The sequence below is a fragment of the Dermacentor silvarum genome, chromosome 1 (genome assembly GCF_013339745.2).
Source record: "Dermacentor silvarum isolate Dsil-2018 chromosome 1, BIME_Dsil_1.4, whole genome shotgun sequence".
Taxonomy (NCBI): domain Eukaryota; kingdom Metazoa; phylum Arthropoda; class Arachnida; order Ixodida; family Ixodidae; genus Dermacentor; species Dermacentor silvarum.
The window spans coordinates 37,139,527-37,154,603 of record NC_051154.1 but is presented as its reverse complement, the minus strand read 5'-3'; the positions used below and the strand labels follow the sequence as shown (position 1 = coordinate 37,154,603).

The following is a 15,077-nucleotide window of genomic DNA, read 5'->3' as shown; positions in this document are numbered from 1 at the left end:
GTTATCTCCAAAATAAGTACCGACTATGACAAAAGCTTAAGTAGGGCATATGCTGTCACCAAGCCTGCAACTACTCTAGAGCAGACAGAACATTTGACCTTCCATGCTGAGTGCTCGACGGAGGGCACGAAATAATTGTGAAAGCTGTGCTTCCCTTTTTCTTCTTTTCTTCGGTATATACATTTAATTTGTACTTGACGTATTTAATGTGTCGCTCCATGGGGATATTGTTGATGCCCCTCATATTGCGGCGTTTTACGGCTTTACCATGTCTTATAGTGGGCACTGCCGGCTACCCTAGAAAACGGGCGATATGAACGTTTTATCAGTCCTTGCCTCGGCCTTCCCAAGACAAGGGGCATGAATGTGATCTTATCGTGCGAGGAAACACGGGAGCGCACCAAGCGCTACGCTGCACTCCTCACCCAGTGCTTGAAAACAAGACGCCTTCTGCTCCACGGGAAACAATCGTAAACCTACAGCGTTAAAAATAGCGAGCAAACAGGCGTCGCGCACATGGTTGCGTCGTAGAATCAGAGGTGGCGCCACGGCCACACTCTATGGCGTATAGAGTAGGAGACGCCGTGTGGCGTGAGCCTCGGGGACGTAAACTAACGCTGAAGGTCGCGGCCTTGGTTCGTTGTAGAATGGCCATACGGGCTGCGAATGAATACGAGTAGCGCCAAGGGAATTGGGGAACCTCGATGGGGCCCGAACGCTGCAGTAGACGCGCCCCTAATGCGTAGCGGCGAGTGCACGGTGCGTTAACCGCGCTCACGCGGAAGTGCTCGCGTCCGTTTGGTGCAACTCCTGCCTGAGCTTGCAAACGTAAGTGGTCGCGCGTTTGCCTTGTTTACAAGCGTGCTTACGGGTGCCTGTATTTGCGCAAGTGTGTTGATACTTTTCATGGGCGCACGGAGCGTGTGCCGGCTTCTTCGCAGGTGTCGTTTGTTTTGCCGTCGTGACGCGCGCATTGCGGTTGGCCCTATTTCGCCCGGTCTATCGGCGCTGGATCACTCGCGTCGCTGGCGTCGCTGCGTAGCAGGATTCGCCGGCACTGGCGGCACTGCCTGTATCACTCGCGTCCTATTGGCGGGCCGGCGCGCGGCACGTGAACAGTACCTGACGCATTGGAGCGCCTCCGTGCGGCAGCCGGCGACGCCGAGTTTTTCTCATGCTGCCAGTCGCCGGCGGCGCAGAGCGCCTCCGTACGCGCACGCGTAGCGCCCGTCCGTATTCTCTGGCGTAGTGACTGTGACATGCCGCGTACTTAGGAACCAAGTTCGGGTAAGTAGTGCACGCTGACTACATTTCTGTGCTCTCATTTTGCTATGGTGTGCTGCGCGCGTACTTGTAGCATTTGCAAGCCGCTCGGCGACTGGCGATCCTCATCATCTCGGAGGTTGGGTTCTCACCTTCCGGGATGGTTTGGAGCTCTCGGTCGGCTTTGACTGCTTGCGAGGCTTGCATCATGGCGAAATCGTAATGGCCGTTGCGCGTCCCCTTGAATTTTAAGTATAGCTGTGTAGCGTTTTGTCAATAATACTCAGGAGTGTCGCGTCGGGCACGCATGGGCTTCCTGGTGGGACGTGCGGTACCGGATGAGACAGAGGAGCGGCCTGGAAGGGCTCGACCGACGTCAGGTTGCCTTGTCGGCGCTCGAGCCCCTTCTGGGAGTTGATGTATAGGAGCAATGGCCCGCATTTACAATATCTCGCCACATAAACGCGGTGCATCTGCGTGCCAAGTGAAGGCAGAACGTATTGATCGGTGACAGTCTTCCCGCACTAGTGGGCCTTGGCGAGATTTCACGGCCATGGAAAATGTGTCTCGTTCGGTGCTTTACTCTTGGGGCACAAATCTTAATTGCGGTTCGCAGCGCTCGGGTGAACGGCCGACCTGGGCGCTTGCGGCCGCTAGCAGCGACTGTCGTCTTCATAGCGCTCACTGGTCGTCCCTCTGCACAGGACACGCGAGCGTCGCCATGCCCATGGACCTGGAACTGGTGTTGTCGGCCAACCCGCCGCTCTTTGTGGGCAGCGAGTGCCGGCTCAGCGTCTGCGCCCTGCAGCAGAGTAACCCGCTCTTCCAGACGTGCTCCGTGAAGCGCAACTACCGACGCGCCTCCACCAATGTGCCGCCCATCAAGCCGTGTATGTCTCCGCGCGACGAACAAATTCAGAGCGAGCCAACGAGCCCGACGTCGTCGAACCGCATCAAGCGGCGGGTGTCGTTTGCCGATGACCGGGGCTACTCGCTCACCCAGGTGCGCGTCATGAAGGAGCCATCGGACAGCCCGCCGCGGTGGACCGACGAGTTTGTGGCCCGGATAACGCGCGACATGCGGCTCGAGGCGCCTCTGTGGGAGACTGCCTTCACGCAGCCGGCCTCGGATTACTTCGAGTTCCGGCAAACGCTCGACACCAACTTCGTCTCACTCGAGAACGTCATTGTCAAGAGCGACGAGCTCATCACGGGCACCATCAAGGTAAAGAACGTCACCTTCGAGAAGCGCGTCTTTGTGCGCGCCAGCTTCGATGGTTGGAAGACTATGCAAGACTATGCGGCTGAGTACGTGGCCAACGGCCACTTAAGCAACATGTACGACACGTTCTGCTTCTCGATTCCCATCCCGTCGTCGGCGTCGAGCAATTTAGGCGTGATAGAGTTCTGCGTTTGCTTCAAGCACGAGCAGGAAGAACACTGGGACAATAACAAAGGAACGAACTACAAGCTGGTGGCGCTAACCAAAAAGGCTCCCAGCCCAACTGTGTTGCGACGCTTTACAGACGCCCTCAAGGCGGACGTGGACTCTTGGACAGAGTTTGCCAGTTGGAAGAACCTGGCCTCAGAGGGGCCCTACTGGTGACTGGAGGCTCCCTACCCGCTCCCTCCCTTAACGAACCATTCTCGCTTATTGTGCTGTTTTAAGTAGCTTCCATGTGATAGGTTTAATTAATTGTTCCTGTCAGCTTACTACTGAAAGAGAGAAGATGGACAGTCTACGGTTAGGCAACAGCACTGGTCACATCATGGTTGTGCAAACTGTTAGTGAAGTAGCGGTGTTTGCATTTTGCATGACTGTACGAGATGCACTTACATGAAAGCACCACTGCTTGAGCTTGTCCACGAAATGAGTTTCTAGTCTGAGTTCACGTGCGTCTGCAGCTTGGGACATTTGAAAGTGCTGAGGACTGCTCGTCTAGTCCTTGCTCGAGTGCGCTGTAAATGTGCTGCTTAGAGGGGGCTATTTTTTTTTTTTTTTAATGAGAAGTGCAGACCTATTCGAGTGTACCTGTCTCGTGTGCCAAGCAACTTGGGGACATTTGGAGTGCTTTACAAGTGGACACTGGGGGTTGGCTGCATGCCATGCAGAGTTTTGTACATACTCATATTTTTGGGTGCCCTATTTACACCTTGCCTATAGATATTTAGCAAAGCTTAGTGAGTTAGGTTCTTTGTGTATATTGCAAATATTGTGCACTGGTTGGCACTTCAGAGGCGTGGCTGCATTCCTAGTGCGGGCCACACGATGCTCAGGGCTATTTAAGCCATGATATAAGCAAACGTTGCTTCCGGCAATCCACTGTGAGCAGTGTCTTAAATTCCTTGTGTAGTGTATAGGGTGCCTGTATGCGTGATTAGGGTAGATGTGTGTCTCAGGACAATTTGTTCTGTCTTTCAGAAGTTGTTGCCAGCCTTTTTCTTTGTACATACGAACTTTGTTGGTTTTTCCTGCTCTCTGATAACCCGTGCCATGGTATTTTACTCCAGGACATTTTTAGCACAATCGCAACGAATTGTTGAACAATAAAAAACTTGCTTTTGGTGGCGATCGCATCACGTAGTGACTGTGTTCCTGAGTCGCGTTCACAAATCGTCGGAGACACCGAGTGTCGCATGCAGCATGCGCGGATTTCGGAGCGAGCCTTATTGTATCTCATGTAAGCCGGTATTTCAGACCAAAAGTAGCAGAGCCAGGCTGCTATCTAGTGTGCTAGTGTTTTTTCTATCGCATCGTATCATGACGGTAGCGCGTGTCTCCAGACCGTCAGATTAACTTGTATGTCACCCAGCTTGGGAGGGCGGCTGCTTTCCGTTTCCACTCCTCGCTGGGAAACCAATTTGCCTTTCTCGCTCCGTATCTGTCACGTATGCTAGCGTCTGGTTCGATGTCCCGATTTTTCGCTCAACCGCATCTTAGGAGCGGCCAAGGGTGGAATTAAGTTATGCTGGGCGGCCGAGCCGATATTGATGCTTACCTCAGTATTGTCCGTGCGGTGTTGAAATTGAGGCGAATGCTGCCCTGATATATTCTTGAGGTCGATGCTTGTCAGTCAATATTGGAAGTCAGAGCCCATACCCGTGCCGCTTATGTTACGGCGGCACGCAGGCAACGCTATAATAGTTGCCACTGTACACCGCATTTTTCGGAGGAATTTTTCACGCCATAGCGGTCACACCCGTACATATGTCGTACTATGTGGTCCTGTGCTACGCTTAGCGGAGTAAGATAGTGACCGTTGTATATAGGCCGCTGCCATTAATCACTGTTTGGATTTTACGTCTAAAAGCTGCCTACTGGCCCTAAGAGGGGCAGAGGGTTACGGATTATTTTCGACCACCCGAGTTTCTTGATAGCGTTCACCTTAATCAAAGGACACGGGTGTATTCCGCCCCCTGTCGGAATGCGACTGCGAAGCGAACCCGCGACCTCGTGTCGTGCAGTAATGCATAGCCACCACGGTGGGCTTTAGCAGCTAAATAATTCTTTCCTAATTGAGGTTGTGAAACATGTAGCTACTTGCATTCATTCCTGTTGTGGTGTCTTGATTTCAATCCCTGATTCGATTTTTTTTTTCTCGCACCCAGCCGTATGTCGTCAAAGTTGCCCACGTAAATGTTGCATCTAACGCTGTGAGAAAGGCTACTTGGAGCGACAAAACTTGTGAAAATTCGTCAGCTGCAACTCAAGATTTCCGAAAGTCTTGTGCGGCGAGTAAAGCGTGTTTTCGAAATGGTGGCGTATATTCACTACTTTGCCCGTGTGCACTCATGAGGCGCATTTCTGTCCAGGAACGCTGGCGGCTTTTCGGAGCCTCTTTCGCTATACTGTGACGCTGCACGCGATCGAGTGCTTATCTGGCTGTCGTAGGTTGCGCCGTATTCCTCCCGGCGTGGTATGGCGCGATGTGACTAGACAAACACGCATTAGCATACAGTAATTATTATTTATTATTTGCGTGGATCGTGTATGTACAATGCATCGCAAAGGTATTAATACAAGAGCGGCGTAGGCCGATGTTTGCAATCTCGGCAACTACGCTTGCGTAGTACGTACACAATGGTATGTTTGTGCGTGGTATACGGTTGGCGGTCTCGACCAACTGCCATCGACGGTTGTTAACTCACCGTCTCGCTTATGTATGCTAGCCCTCTGAATGAAATAATTGGAAAGATGAAAACTGCTTCAAGGCCGTGGAAACGAGAATGGTGACGTAGATTTGCCCTAGAATCTCACGCGGGGTAGTGTGACGACGCTGCTTTTGACGTGGGTCTGTTGCATCGGCTGCCGAGCCTCGTCATTACGTCAGACGGACGCAGCAGGCAAATCTAATGCGGCGCTTTGTTCGCGGGTGGTTACGGCATACACGGAGCGCAACATGAGTGTCACCGCAAGATAGAGCAAAATCGCGATCACACGGGGGAAATATTTACGAACTCTTTCGGGCAAGGCGTTGCCCGGGGCCGGCTGTGAGATGCCCTGTGTGGTTATTGGCTAGAAGGGAGAATCCACTGTATGCATCACGCGTGGTTGTCGTGTGCGTCGCGACCCTGATGTCAAATCAAGAAAATGAAAAAAAAAAAGTGTGTGCAGAAACCATCCAAGATTCTTTTCGAAGTATTTAGGCGAAGCTTATACTGTTTTGTATACCATACTGTGATATTCTTGTATAATTGAAGCGTCGTGGCTTTCGAAAATTCGAACAGAACTCATCTTCGATGACTATCCAAGTATATGCGAATAGCCGAAGCGCGTCAAGCGTGAGGCGTGTAATGCAGCCGGGTAAGCCTATCTCGCGCTTCCCTACTGCACTATTTTCGGAATCGGTCCATATCTTTGGTTATGTAATTAGATAGATAGACGGAAAGAAAACCGGTCTGACAATGCCAAGAATGCTATTCGCATTAATACTTTACATGCTGTCTGTGTGGCTCGCCTCAGAAGTGCCGAGCGCCGTCGGGTCTTTCTAGTATTTTCTAGAAGCGTCTCGACAAGAGGCGCGGGAAACAGGTTGTCGAGAGGCGCGCGCGCTGTAGCCGTATGCGCTCGCAGAAATGATAACATCCCGTTGGTCGCGTGGAAGTGTGACAACTGCGCGTCGTTCGGAAATTGTTTCCCTCCCAACTTAGGTGTGCATGGTGAGGCAGAAGTGAATGGCGTTGCAGCGCGTGGCAACAGTTATACTATACGGCTGTTCCATCACTACTGCGAAAGAAACACGCGTATATAGTATATATCGTTGCTCCATCGATACTTTCCTGAAAAAAGAAAAGCGGGAAAGAAAAGTTACCCGGGATTACAACTTATATTCGTGTAGTGATCACGATTATGCGATGCGTGACGTACTTCGTGCTTGCTCTCTCCTCCGGTGTCAGGCAGCGACGTTTAATAGCTCTGTTTACTCCAAATAAGCAGCCACGAAAAAGAGTTCTTGCGAGTGCGTAACAGCACTAGGGTGTATAATTTTCCACCCGCCTAAATAAGGAAGTAAATAAACACATATTCTGCCTCGCTGGCCAAGGAAATATTGCAGCAAAAGAAGAGGTACCAGGGTGGTATGCGCAATCTCGGTGATACCGAACCGCGCTACCAGCAGCTCTATGTAGCCTGCAGTGCCCGTGGTCAACTCCGCGATTTGGTGCCGCTGTGTCATGGTCGGTCCGCGAAATGAGCCGGCGATGCAGACCGTACGTCGTTGAGTGTCCAGGGTACATTTTCTCGGACGATCGCTTTCAGTGCGCGCTTATTGGCTGGTTGAGCAAAACCGGATGAGCTGTTTGGCCGGTCACGCGATCACTGTGGTCACTGCGTCACGCGAAGGCGACAGTATCGCCGAAAGTGATCGTCCGAGAATACGTCCCCAGATCCACTTTTGTAAAACATCATCGTCTGGGAAAGCCACGGGTCTCGTCCTTCCGAGTCGCCATTTGCCACGTTGGGTGCCGAGACATTTGGAACCATGAGAAAAGGAAAAGAAAGAAAAATCTGCCAGGGGAAGGGAAAAAAAAAAGGGGGGGGGGGTTGGATGGGTGGCCGTGGGCTTGTTGATTGTCAAAAGAACGAGGCCAGTCTATTTATATATAGCTTTAACGCGCATTATTTCCATCTTGCTGCTTCTTTCCGTCTCTCCCGGCTCGCAGGCTGGTGTGCGTTAGGTCCGGCGAGCCGACCAGCGGGAACCAAGCCAAGCCTTTTACTCTCGCCCGGCGGATACGGGGCCCGAGACGCGTGTCTGTCTATACGCATACTTTCGTATTGATCGCGCCTGGTCAGACGGACCCCTTCCCCGCACCCGGCGGCGAGGGAGGCAGAGACGCCGCTCGCGCTCAGCCTTGAGACGGCGTCGTCTTCCCTGGCGGTCGCCGCCGCGACGACAAGTGGGCGCGCGCTCGTCATGTGTCGCGGTGGTCTGACGTAAGCAGCGGGGGGAGTCGCCTGCTGGCGCCGCGCGCTCGTGTCTGTCCCATCCCGTATGCAAATTGTCCGCGCGGCGTAACTCAAAAAAAAAAGAAAAAAAAAAAAAAAAAGGTACGCGTAGCCGGCTGTCGGTGGCGCTAGTTAGCTCGTGACTAGGATAACGTTTCTTGATGTTAGTGCCGTTTTTCCTTCCCAGATTCGGTTTAATACTGTACGATTTGGGGCCCAGCTAGAGCTGCGACGTTGACGTCGGCAGGAACATCACGCGTCCAAGTGCGAGACTCGATGCGTACTGGTTACGTAGTGAGAAATTGAAGGGCAAATAAATTTTAAAAAGGACATACAAAACAAAAAAGGACGACAGACGCAAAATTTACAATGTTCCTCTATTATTTCATTCACGTCGATCACGTGTCATTTTGGCTCTAATGAGTGTGAACCGATTTAGTACAGTCAAACGAACTTACATGTATACGAATGATGCACGAAAGTCTGTTTGATATATCCATCCTTACTTTGACATATTTGAATACGCACCCAAGGCATTTTGGTTTTGTCCAGAACTCGCTGCTCGTAAGCAAGAGAACAAATGTCTGGGGACTGCTGAAAACGAGCGCCATATTTACTGCAGCAGTACGCAAATGCTATTGAAGTTAGTCTGACTAGACTGGCGTGGCTGCTGCGCTCGGCTCCCGGATCTTCAGTCCAAAGACAGATATGACACTAACTGCAAATTTAATTAAATATATTTGGTTAAATATCTCGGATATTCACGCGAATCTAATGAGCGCAAAATGCTTTCGCAAATAGATCCTGCTAGTGAATGCCGTTTCATAAACTATGAGCACGAACGGCTTTCTTTTATTAGCGGGCAGCGGTGAAAGCCTGAAGTTTGTTGCATACCGCCTGCATACGCGCAGTGCAATATTGGCGCGAACTGCGCTTTATTAATCGAGACCAAGAATTACTGATGTTCTGCTCAAACTTCCGCAGACGGTCCCAATGCTGCCGGCACGAACGACAGTACGTATTTTCGTTTCGTTCAAGCAATCGTTTATTCTTCCTTTCTACATAGAGAAAATAAATATTTAATTGTTTGACTGGTTGATTGATTGACTGATTGATTGATTGATTGATCGATGTGCTTCAAAATAGGAGAGCCAGAATTATGAAGTTCAGTGGAGATAGCGCCTCTTTCTCTCTCCCTTTCTCAAGCGCATTACTAGCGGCGGTTGACATCAGTAAATGTGCAATAATCGTTGATTAACTAATTCGCTCGCTAAGGTTTTCTGATTGGCCACATTATGGCAAATATTGCGATTGCAGAACTGTAGCTGGTCAGTGCTCTCTACTGGAGGCATGTACACGTAGCAGAAATTCTGAGACTAGATACACACTGTAAGATAATTTACACCCTTAAAAGTGAATAAGGGTGTAAATGATCTTGCAGTGGAGAGCCAGTTTCCAAATATCGCTTCTCAAACATTCCGGGAAGCGCGTTCGCGTTCCAGTTAATATTTTCCCCAAAAGGCCACCCTCGTGCAAAGTGGGACAAAAGCTCAGTGGAACACCAATGGATGTTGTGACGAAATTGGAGGACGAACATCTCGAAACTGGTGCTAGTGTCAGGATTCCTAGCAATTGAACATAGCTTGAGCACTGATGGGCTTCAGTTCTGCAATTGCGACCTCTGGCGCAAAGTAATTCTCTAAAAGGTAATTAGTAAATCGTGGTAATGTGTTATCAGTGAATATCACGCATTTACTGACTTAAGTCGCCGCTTGCGTTGCCGAATTAAAAACAAAAACAAAGGAGGTTGTTATCTCCCCTGCACTGTCCTTAAAATTTTTGGCTCTTCTCATTTGAAGCATAAGATACATAGGCGTGTTTGGTGAGCGCAGTATACGCGCTGAGAGTGTGATATATATATCCAATGTGCAGTTCTTTATAACTAGGTTTCACCGCATAGTTCAACCACCGTGCATGCGCTGGAGGACCATATGTGCCTGCCTGGCCGAAAACTTAAACGCGAGGTTCGGTTTCATGGCGCGTTTTGCCTCTGCAATTTGTGTGATGTAATTGTTGGAGAGAGAGAGAGAAAGCTAGGAGATGAAAAGCAGGGGGGTAAAGTAATAGAAGGTGAAACGTAATCATATAAATGGTGGCTGAGCGCGAAAGGAATCGGTTACCTGCTGGTAGATATTCGATAAGCTAGCCATCACTGTTTATACTTTTGATCATTACCAACTCTGCGGCTCAGTAGCTGTGGCGCACGTTCCGCTGCTGAGCGCGCGGGATCGAAATCCCGTCGCATTCCTTTATCGGAGGCGCGAAATACACACGTGTACTTGGTTTAGGTGCGCGTTAAGGATATCCAGATGGTTAAAATTAAAATGGAGTCTTGCACTACGGTGTCACTCGTAGGCCAAAGTGCAGTTTTGGGACGTTAAACCACAATTACTTTCCCGTCATATCGTCAAATAATTACACATGTAACGCCAAGCTTTCTTTCCCTCTTCCCCGGGGTTTGGCGTTCGTCGTCGTTTCCTCGCTGGATATATATAAATATATAGACAACATCGCTGCAGGCTGTATGATGCATAGCCTAGTAATCTACGTTAGTAACTGAGTATGAGCCTATTATTGGCCAATCCCCCAGAATGGATGTACCACTGTGACGCCTTATATATATATATATATATATATATATATATATATATATATATATATATATATATATATATCGTACTTCTCTGTGCACGCACCTCTCATCAACATTCATCCCTCGACAAGCAACGCACATCGCCTTCGTGTTTGTGACACAGACAGCTGACAGCTATGTGCAGGCGAGGAGGACGTGCTGGTGTCATCCGATATACGCTGTTGCTATCTAGCTAACTCAAACAAGCGTAGTGTCATTTAGGTTCTAACATTGCTTGGATCTCCGTTTTCTTTCTTTCTTTCTTTCTTTCTTTCTTTCTTTCTTTCTTTCTTTCTTTCTTTCTTTCTTTCTTTCTTTAGGTTAGTCAAACCTATTGCATGTTAGTCTTTCATTTCGGTCAGCCAAATAAGACGGATAAGACGGACGAGATCGGACGAGAGACGCATCGTCATTGCCTTTGCTGTCTCTTCACTGCTATACCTCGTTGCTAACAACACAAAGCCTACAGTCTATGCACGAAACATTTAATTGCTGGGCTTCTCAGCTCTCCCTACGACATAGTCATCGACGCTTTCTAATTAGCTCAACGATCAAAACTTTAGACAGTTCGGTTCCATTAATTGGCTAAGGACCGCTAGAGGTAGCCACTACACACGAACTGCTAACAAGTGATTATCCCCCCCCTTTTTCTTTTTTCGCTCGCAAAAGGCCTTCCTCATTTTTTTTTTCCTGTTCTCTTTATTGGAGACGTTTAGTGCCGACGAGCAGCCCGATGCACGAAAAGCGTGCGTAGATCGGTGCAGTGTGTGCGCAGATCGCATGTTCAAGCGAATTCACGCAGACGAGTCCTTTGAGTGCACAGGTTCGGTTCACTTTCGGAGATAGCCTCGATGTTTTCATCAATATACTGCCGCTGCTCTATCTATAGAACCTTTTCGCCGCGGTGTGGCTGCAGTGTGTTTGTGACCCCGAAAACTTCCGAACGCGGGTTATTAGGCGGCAAAGTTTGCCAGGAAAACAGCCGCATTTTGTCCCGTAGTCGACTACAGGTACATGGTACGTAAACAAAATGCTCTCCATCTCTGTCCCTTTGGCTGCATCACCGAGATGGATAACATTTTGTTTCTTGGCGGTCCCATAAAGCTCCGCTTTCCACTTTGTTCATTTCATGGTGCTCACTGCATGCTGCCCCTTTCTGACTTTTTGTACGAGTGGATGCCGTGTGTGTGTGTGTGTGTGTGTGTGTGTGTGTGTGTGTGTGTGTGCGTGTGTGTGTGTGTGTGTGTGTGTGTGTTTGTGCTTCAATGCATAAAACAGCGTTTTCCTCAAAAATTTAACTGGAACGCCCATGCATTTCGTCGGACACTTTGAAAAGTAATATCTCGAACCTGGTTCAGTCCTGAGAATTCGCCCCAAGTGGATACGCCTTGCGAACTCAGCGGCTATAATTCGTGGATTGAAAGATGTGCCGTGAAATAATTAATTGAAAAGTTAATTAGCGTAATTATGTGAATTATTCAATTAGGCGTTTTGATTTCTCGTGGACGTAATGGCCGCCTCGTCGAGTAGTTCAGATCAAGGATTGTGCTATCTGCCACAGGCAATTTTTAAAAATTTGGTGCAGCTAAAATGAAACACCCTGTATATTAAACCTGTAGTGGCAAGCCAAGCCTCTTGCTCGGCTAACCTCTCATATCATCACAATTTATCTCACCAGCGCGCACGTATTTTGACTACTGGCTTATATATGAAGTGAAGTGAAGTGAAGTGAAATTTATTTTCCTTCTTACAAAGGAGGAAGCCGGGGCTAAAGGCTGGAAGGCCTGACGAAGGCCTCGGCTCCCCTGTGCAGTTTGACATCATATAACGCATAACTGAAAATGTAACAATGTAAACACAGAATCTCAGATGAACATACAGTTATTACAAAGAAGCAAATAACAAGCAGACATCAACAAAGTGGCGCTATACAAATATATATATATATATATATATATATATATATATATATATATATGGTTTCCTTGTGATACCTGCATTCTTGGAATACGCAAATTATGTGCATCCATGGCGGGTGGGCTATGCGGTGTGCATAAAGTACGATGACAGGGCGTGTTCTAGAGACTATTGCCATATACTAGCGGTCTGGCATAAGGCAGCACCAACATATTGGGCAGTTTAGCCTACAGGGCCCAAATGCAAGATATACTATCATTTTGTTCACTACTACACGTATTTATTACAAAATGTTTTCTCTTCGTCACCTGCTAAATTTAGCGAAATTTTCCAGAGGGCGAAACCGGAACTCTTTTGGGATCTGTATGTGTAAACAGCGGCGTGCCTTCACAAACGTACAGCCTAATACGAGCCGGGCTTCCGGATCCACAGCGTGGCCAGCCGCTGTAAATTAGCTTCAAATGGGTACGCACCCTGTATTGCTTTTAAATGGCAAGGAATTTCATAGAGGCGAATGAAAGGTCCCCGTAATGCTCGCGGTTACGTGGAATGTACAGTGTGTCCCAGCTGACGTACGTTAGCCAAGCTGTTCGTTAAAAAAAAAGAAAAGGAAAAAAGATTTAGATAACATGGTGCAGTATACAATTATAAAACCTACGGTCTCCGGTCATCAGAGGTCTGACGACCAAACCCAGTTACGTATTACGATAGTATCTTGCACCGTGTCTTTCCAATCTTTTCTTTCGTGGAACAGCTTGGGGAACGTTACCTGGGACACCTTATACAGCTAGAGTGTTTCTACGAAGACATTGAGTAATATTTAAAAATAGCCGTTTTAAAATAAATGGACGGTTCTTTCGGAGACATGCCATCAGTGGTGGCGAGACGGGTGATAGGGAGTAATTAGTCGCTAATTAACAAAAAGCAATAATTAAATCTTAAACTTTTTAGTTTCAAGGGGCTTATCGTAATTGAAAAATTGGAGCGAGATCTCCGTACAAGCCATATCAACCTGTGGATCTGAAAAAATGCGGTTACCCGCGGCTACACAACTACACTAACCTCGCGCCAGAGTCATCGACGAGACACCACAATTAAGCTTTTCTTAACCTTGAACCCTGCCGTCCTTAACCTTGAACTAGGTGCTAACTAGCCCGGCAGGGAGTTTTAATTAACAAAGCTTGAAGCCCTACTATGCACGCACTGACATGTTGAAACTCAGCGTTTTCTCTCGTTCCATAGAAGACTGGAATTCCTTACCATGAAGGGTCTATTCGCTCATGCCTATTCCGAAACTTTTGCATCCGCCATCCAAGATGTATAGGTCTTAGCACATGATCCTCATTGGTGTATGTTATTTTGCTGCGTATATTTCCCTCTGTTAATCCCACTCCTGCTTTAGCGCTTATTGGGCGGCAGTATGTAGAAATAAATAACTAAAATAAATAAGTAAATACACAGCGGCACGACGAAATTCGGCTATCAGAGCTCGCGAAACCGAAACTGGCAGGCTGCAGCGGGCGCAAAGCCGCGCCCCTCGAGCCAGCGCGCTTGGGCTCGACCTTGCGCTCGCTGCAGCCTCCCAGTTTCGGTTTCGCGAGCTCTGATAGCCGAATTTCGTCGTGCCACAGTTTCGCGGGTAATCGCATTTTTCTGGATTCAAAAGTTGATATGGCTAACACGAAGAGCTCGCTTCAATTTCCCAATTTCGATGAACCCGCTGAAACTAAAGTTTAAAAGAATATTTCTTTATTAAATTAGCGACTAATTACCCCGTCCCACCCGTACGTCGCCCGTGGTCGCCACTATTGACGGCATGTTTCCGGAGAAACCGTCCTTTTATTTCAAAACGGCTATTTCAAGCTTCGGACGTGATGACGCGTCAACGCGCTTTACGGGCCTTGCGTTTTCTCCACGGCAATTTAAATGGACATAAAGAAACAATGCTGTGAGAGCTGCCGTCTCTCTCAAGGCGGCCGCCGCTGACCAGCTGTGCCGCTTCATGCACGCGCAGACGGTTTTTCGAACTTCCATATTCTTATATATATAGGTATTTTACTCTCAACAGCGATGCCTTTGTTCTCGCTGTATGGTTTCCGGTTGTTAACAAAAACACGAAAGATAAACCAGACGCGAGTAGATATATATGTTCTGCCAAAGTTTCCGGTTATGGCCAATGAAATGCGGCGTATGAAAGAGAGAGAGTTTTATCGTTCTTGGTTGTGATCCGATACACTCGGTCGCATTCATAACGCACAGCCACGGCTGAACCACGGGGACATAACTGACGCGGAGCATACGTCACTTCGCGGCCTCGCGGTGTTTTCGAAACGTTCTCTGCTAGAACGATGGGATAACTGCAACCTATGCAGACGGATAATTGGATAACCTAGAGCGCGCCAGCCGTAGTCTTCCAACATGACAGCTGTGTGTTATACCAGGTGCTTCTTTTTTCACCGTACAATATCTTAAAAGAAATCCGAGGACACCTAAGCACTTAGGAGTTGTGAATGCGAAAGCATTAGTGTTCAATTGAACGCCGCCGAGCGGTCCTTCGAGTTTCGCACTGCGAGTAATGTACCATAGCGGTACGTGCGCAGCATCTAAGCCCAGTAAGGGGGGGGGGGGGGGGAGATACGGACCGCGTGCCGGCTTCCGAGAGCGAGACGACGCGACTGCCTCGCCGACGACAACCCGTCTCTCCCCGCGGCGTCGCGTCGCCGTATCTGCTTCGTGGAGGCGCGCTGGTGACGTGGG

At 48.7% G+C, this 15,077-nt stretch overlaps 1 protein-coding gene across 2 annotated transcripts; it reads left to right on the top strand.

Annotated features, from left to right (window-relative positions):
• Positions 1-564: 564 nt before the first annotated feature.
• Positions 565-3,840, top strand: LOC119460509 (protein phosphatase 1 regulatory subunit 3B-B). 2 transcript variants are annotated; one of them, XM_049666698.1, is made up of 2 exons: positions 565-828; positions 1,968-3,840. In XM_049666698.1, exon 2 carries the CDS (start codon positions 1,985-1,987, stop codon positions 2,867-2,869), a length of 885 nt encoding a protein of 294 aa, XP_049522655.1. In that variant the 5' UTR covers positions 565-828; positions 1,968-1,984; the 3' UTR covers positions 2,870-3,840. The 2 variants fall into 2 exon arrangements, with proteins under 2 accessions (XP_049522655.1, XP_037577359.1); XM_037721431.2 differs by lacking the exon at positions 565-828 and adding an exon at positions 848-1,287.
• The last annotated feature ends 11,237 nt before the right edge of the window (positions 3,841-15,077 follow it).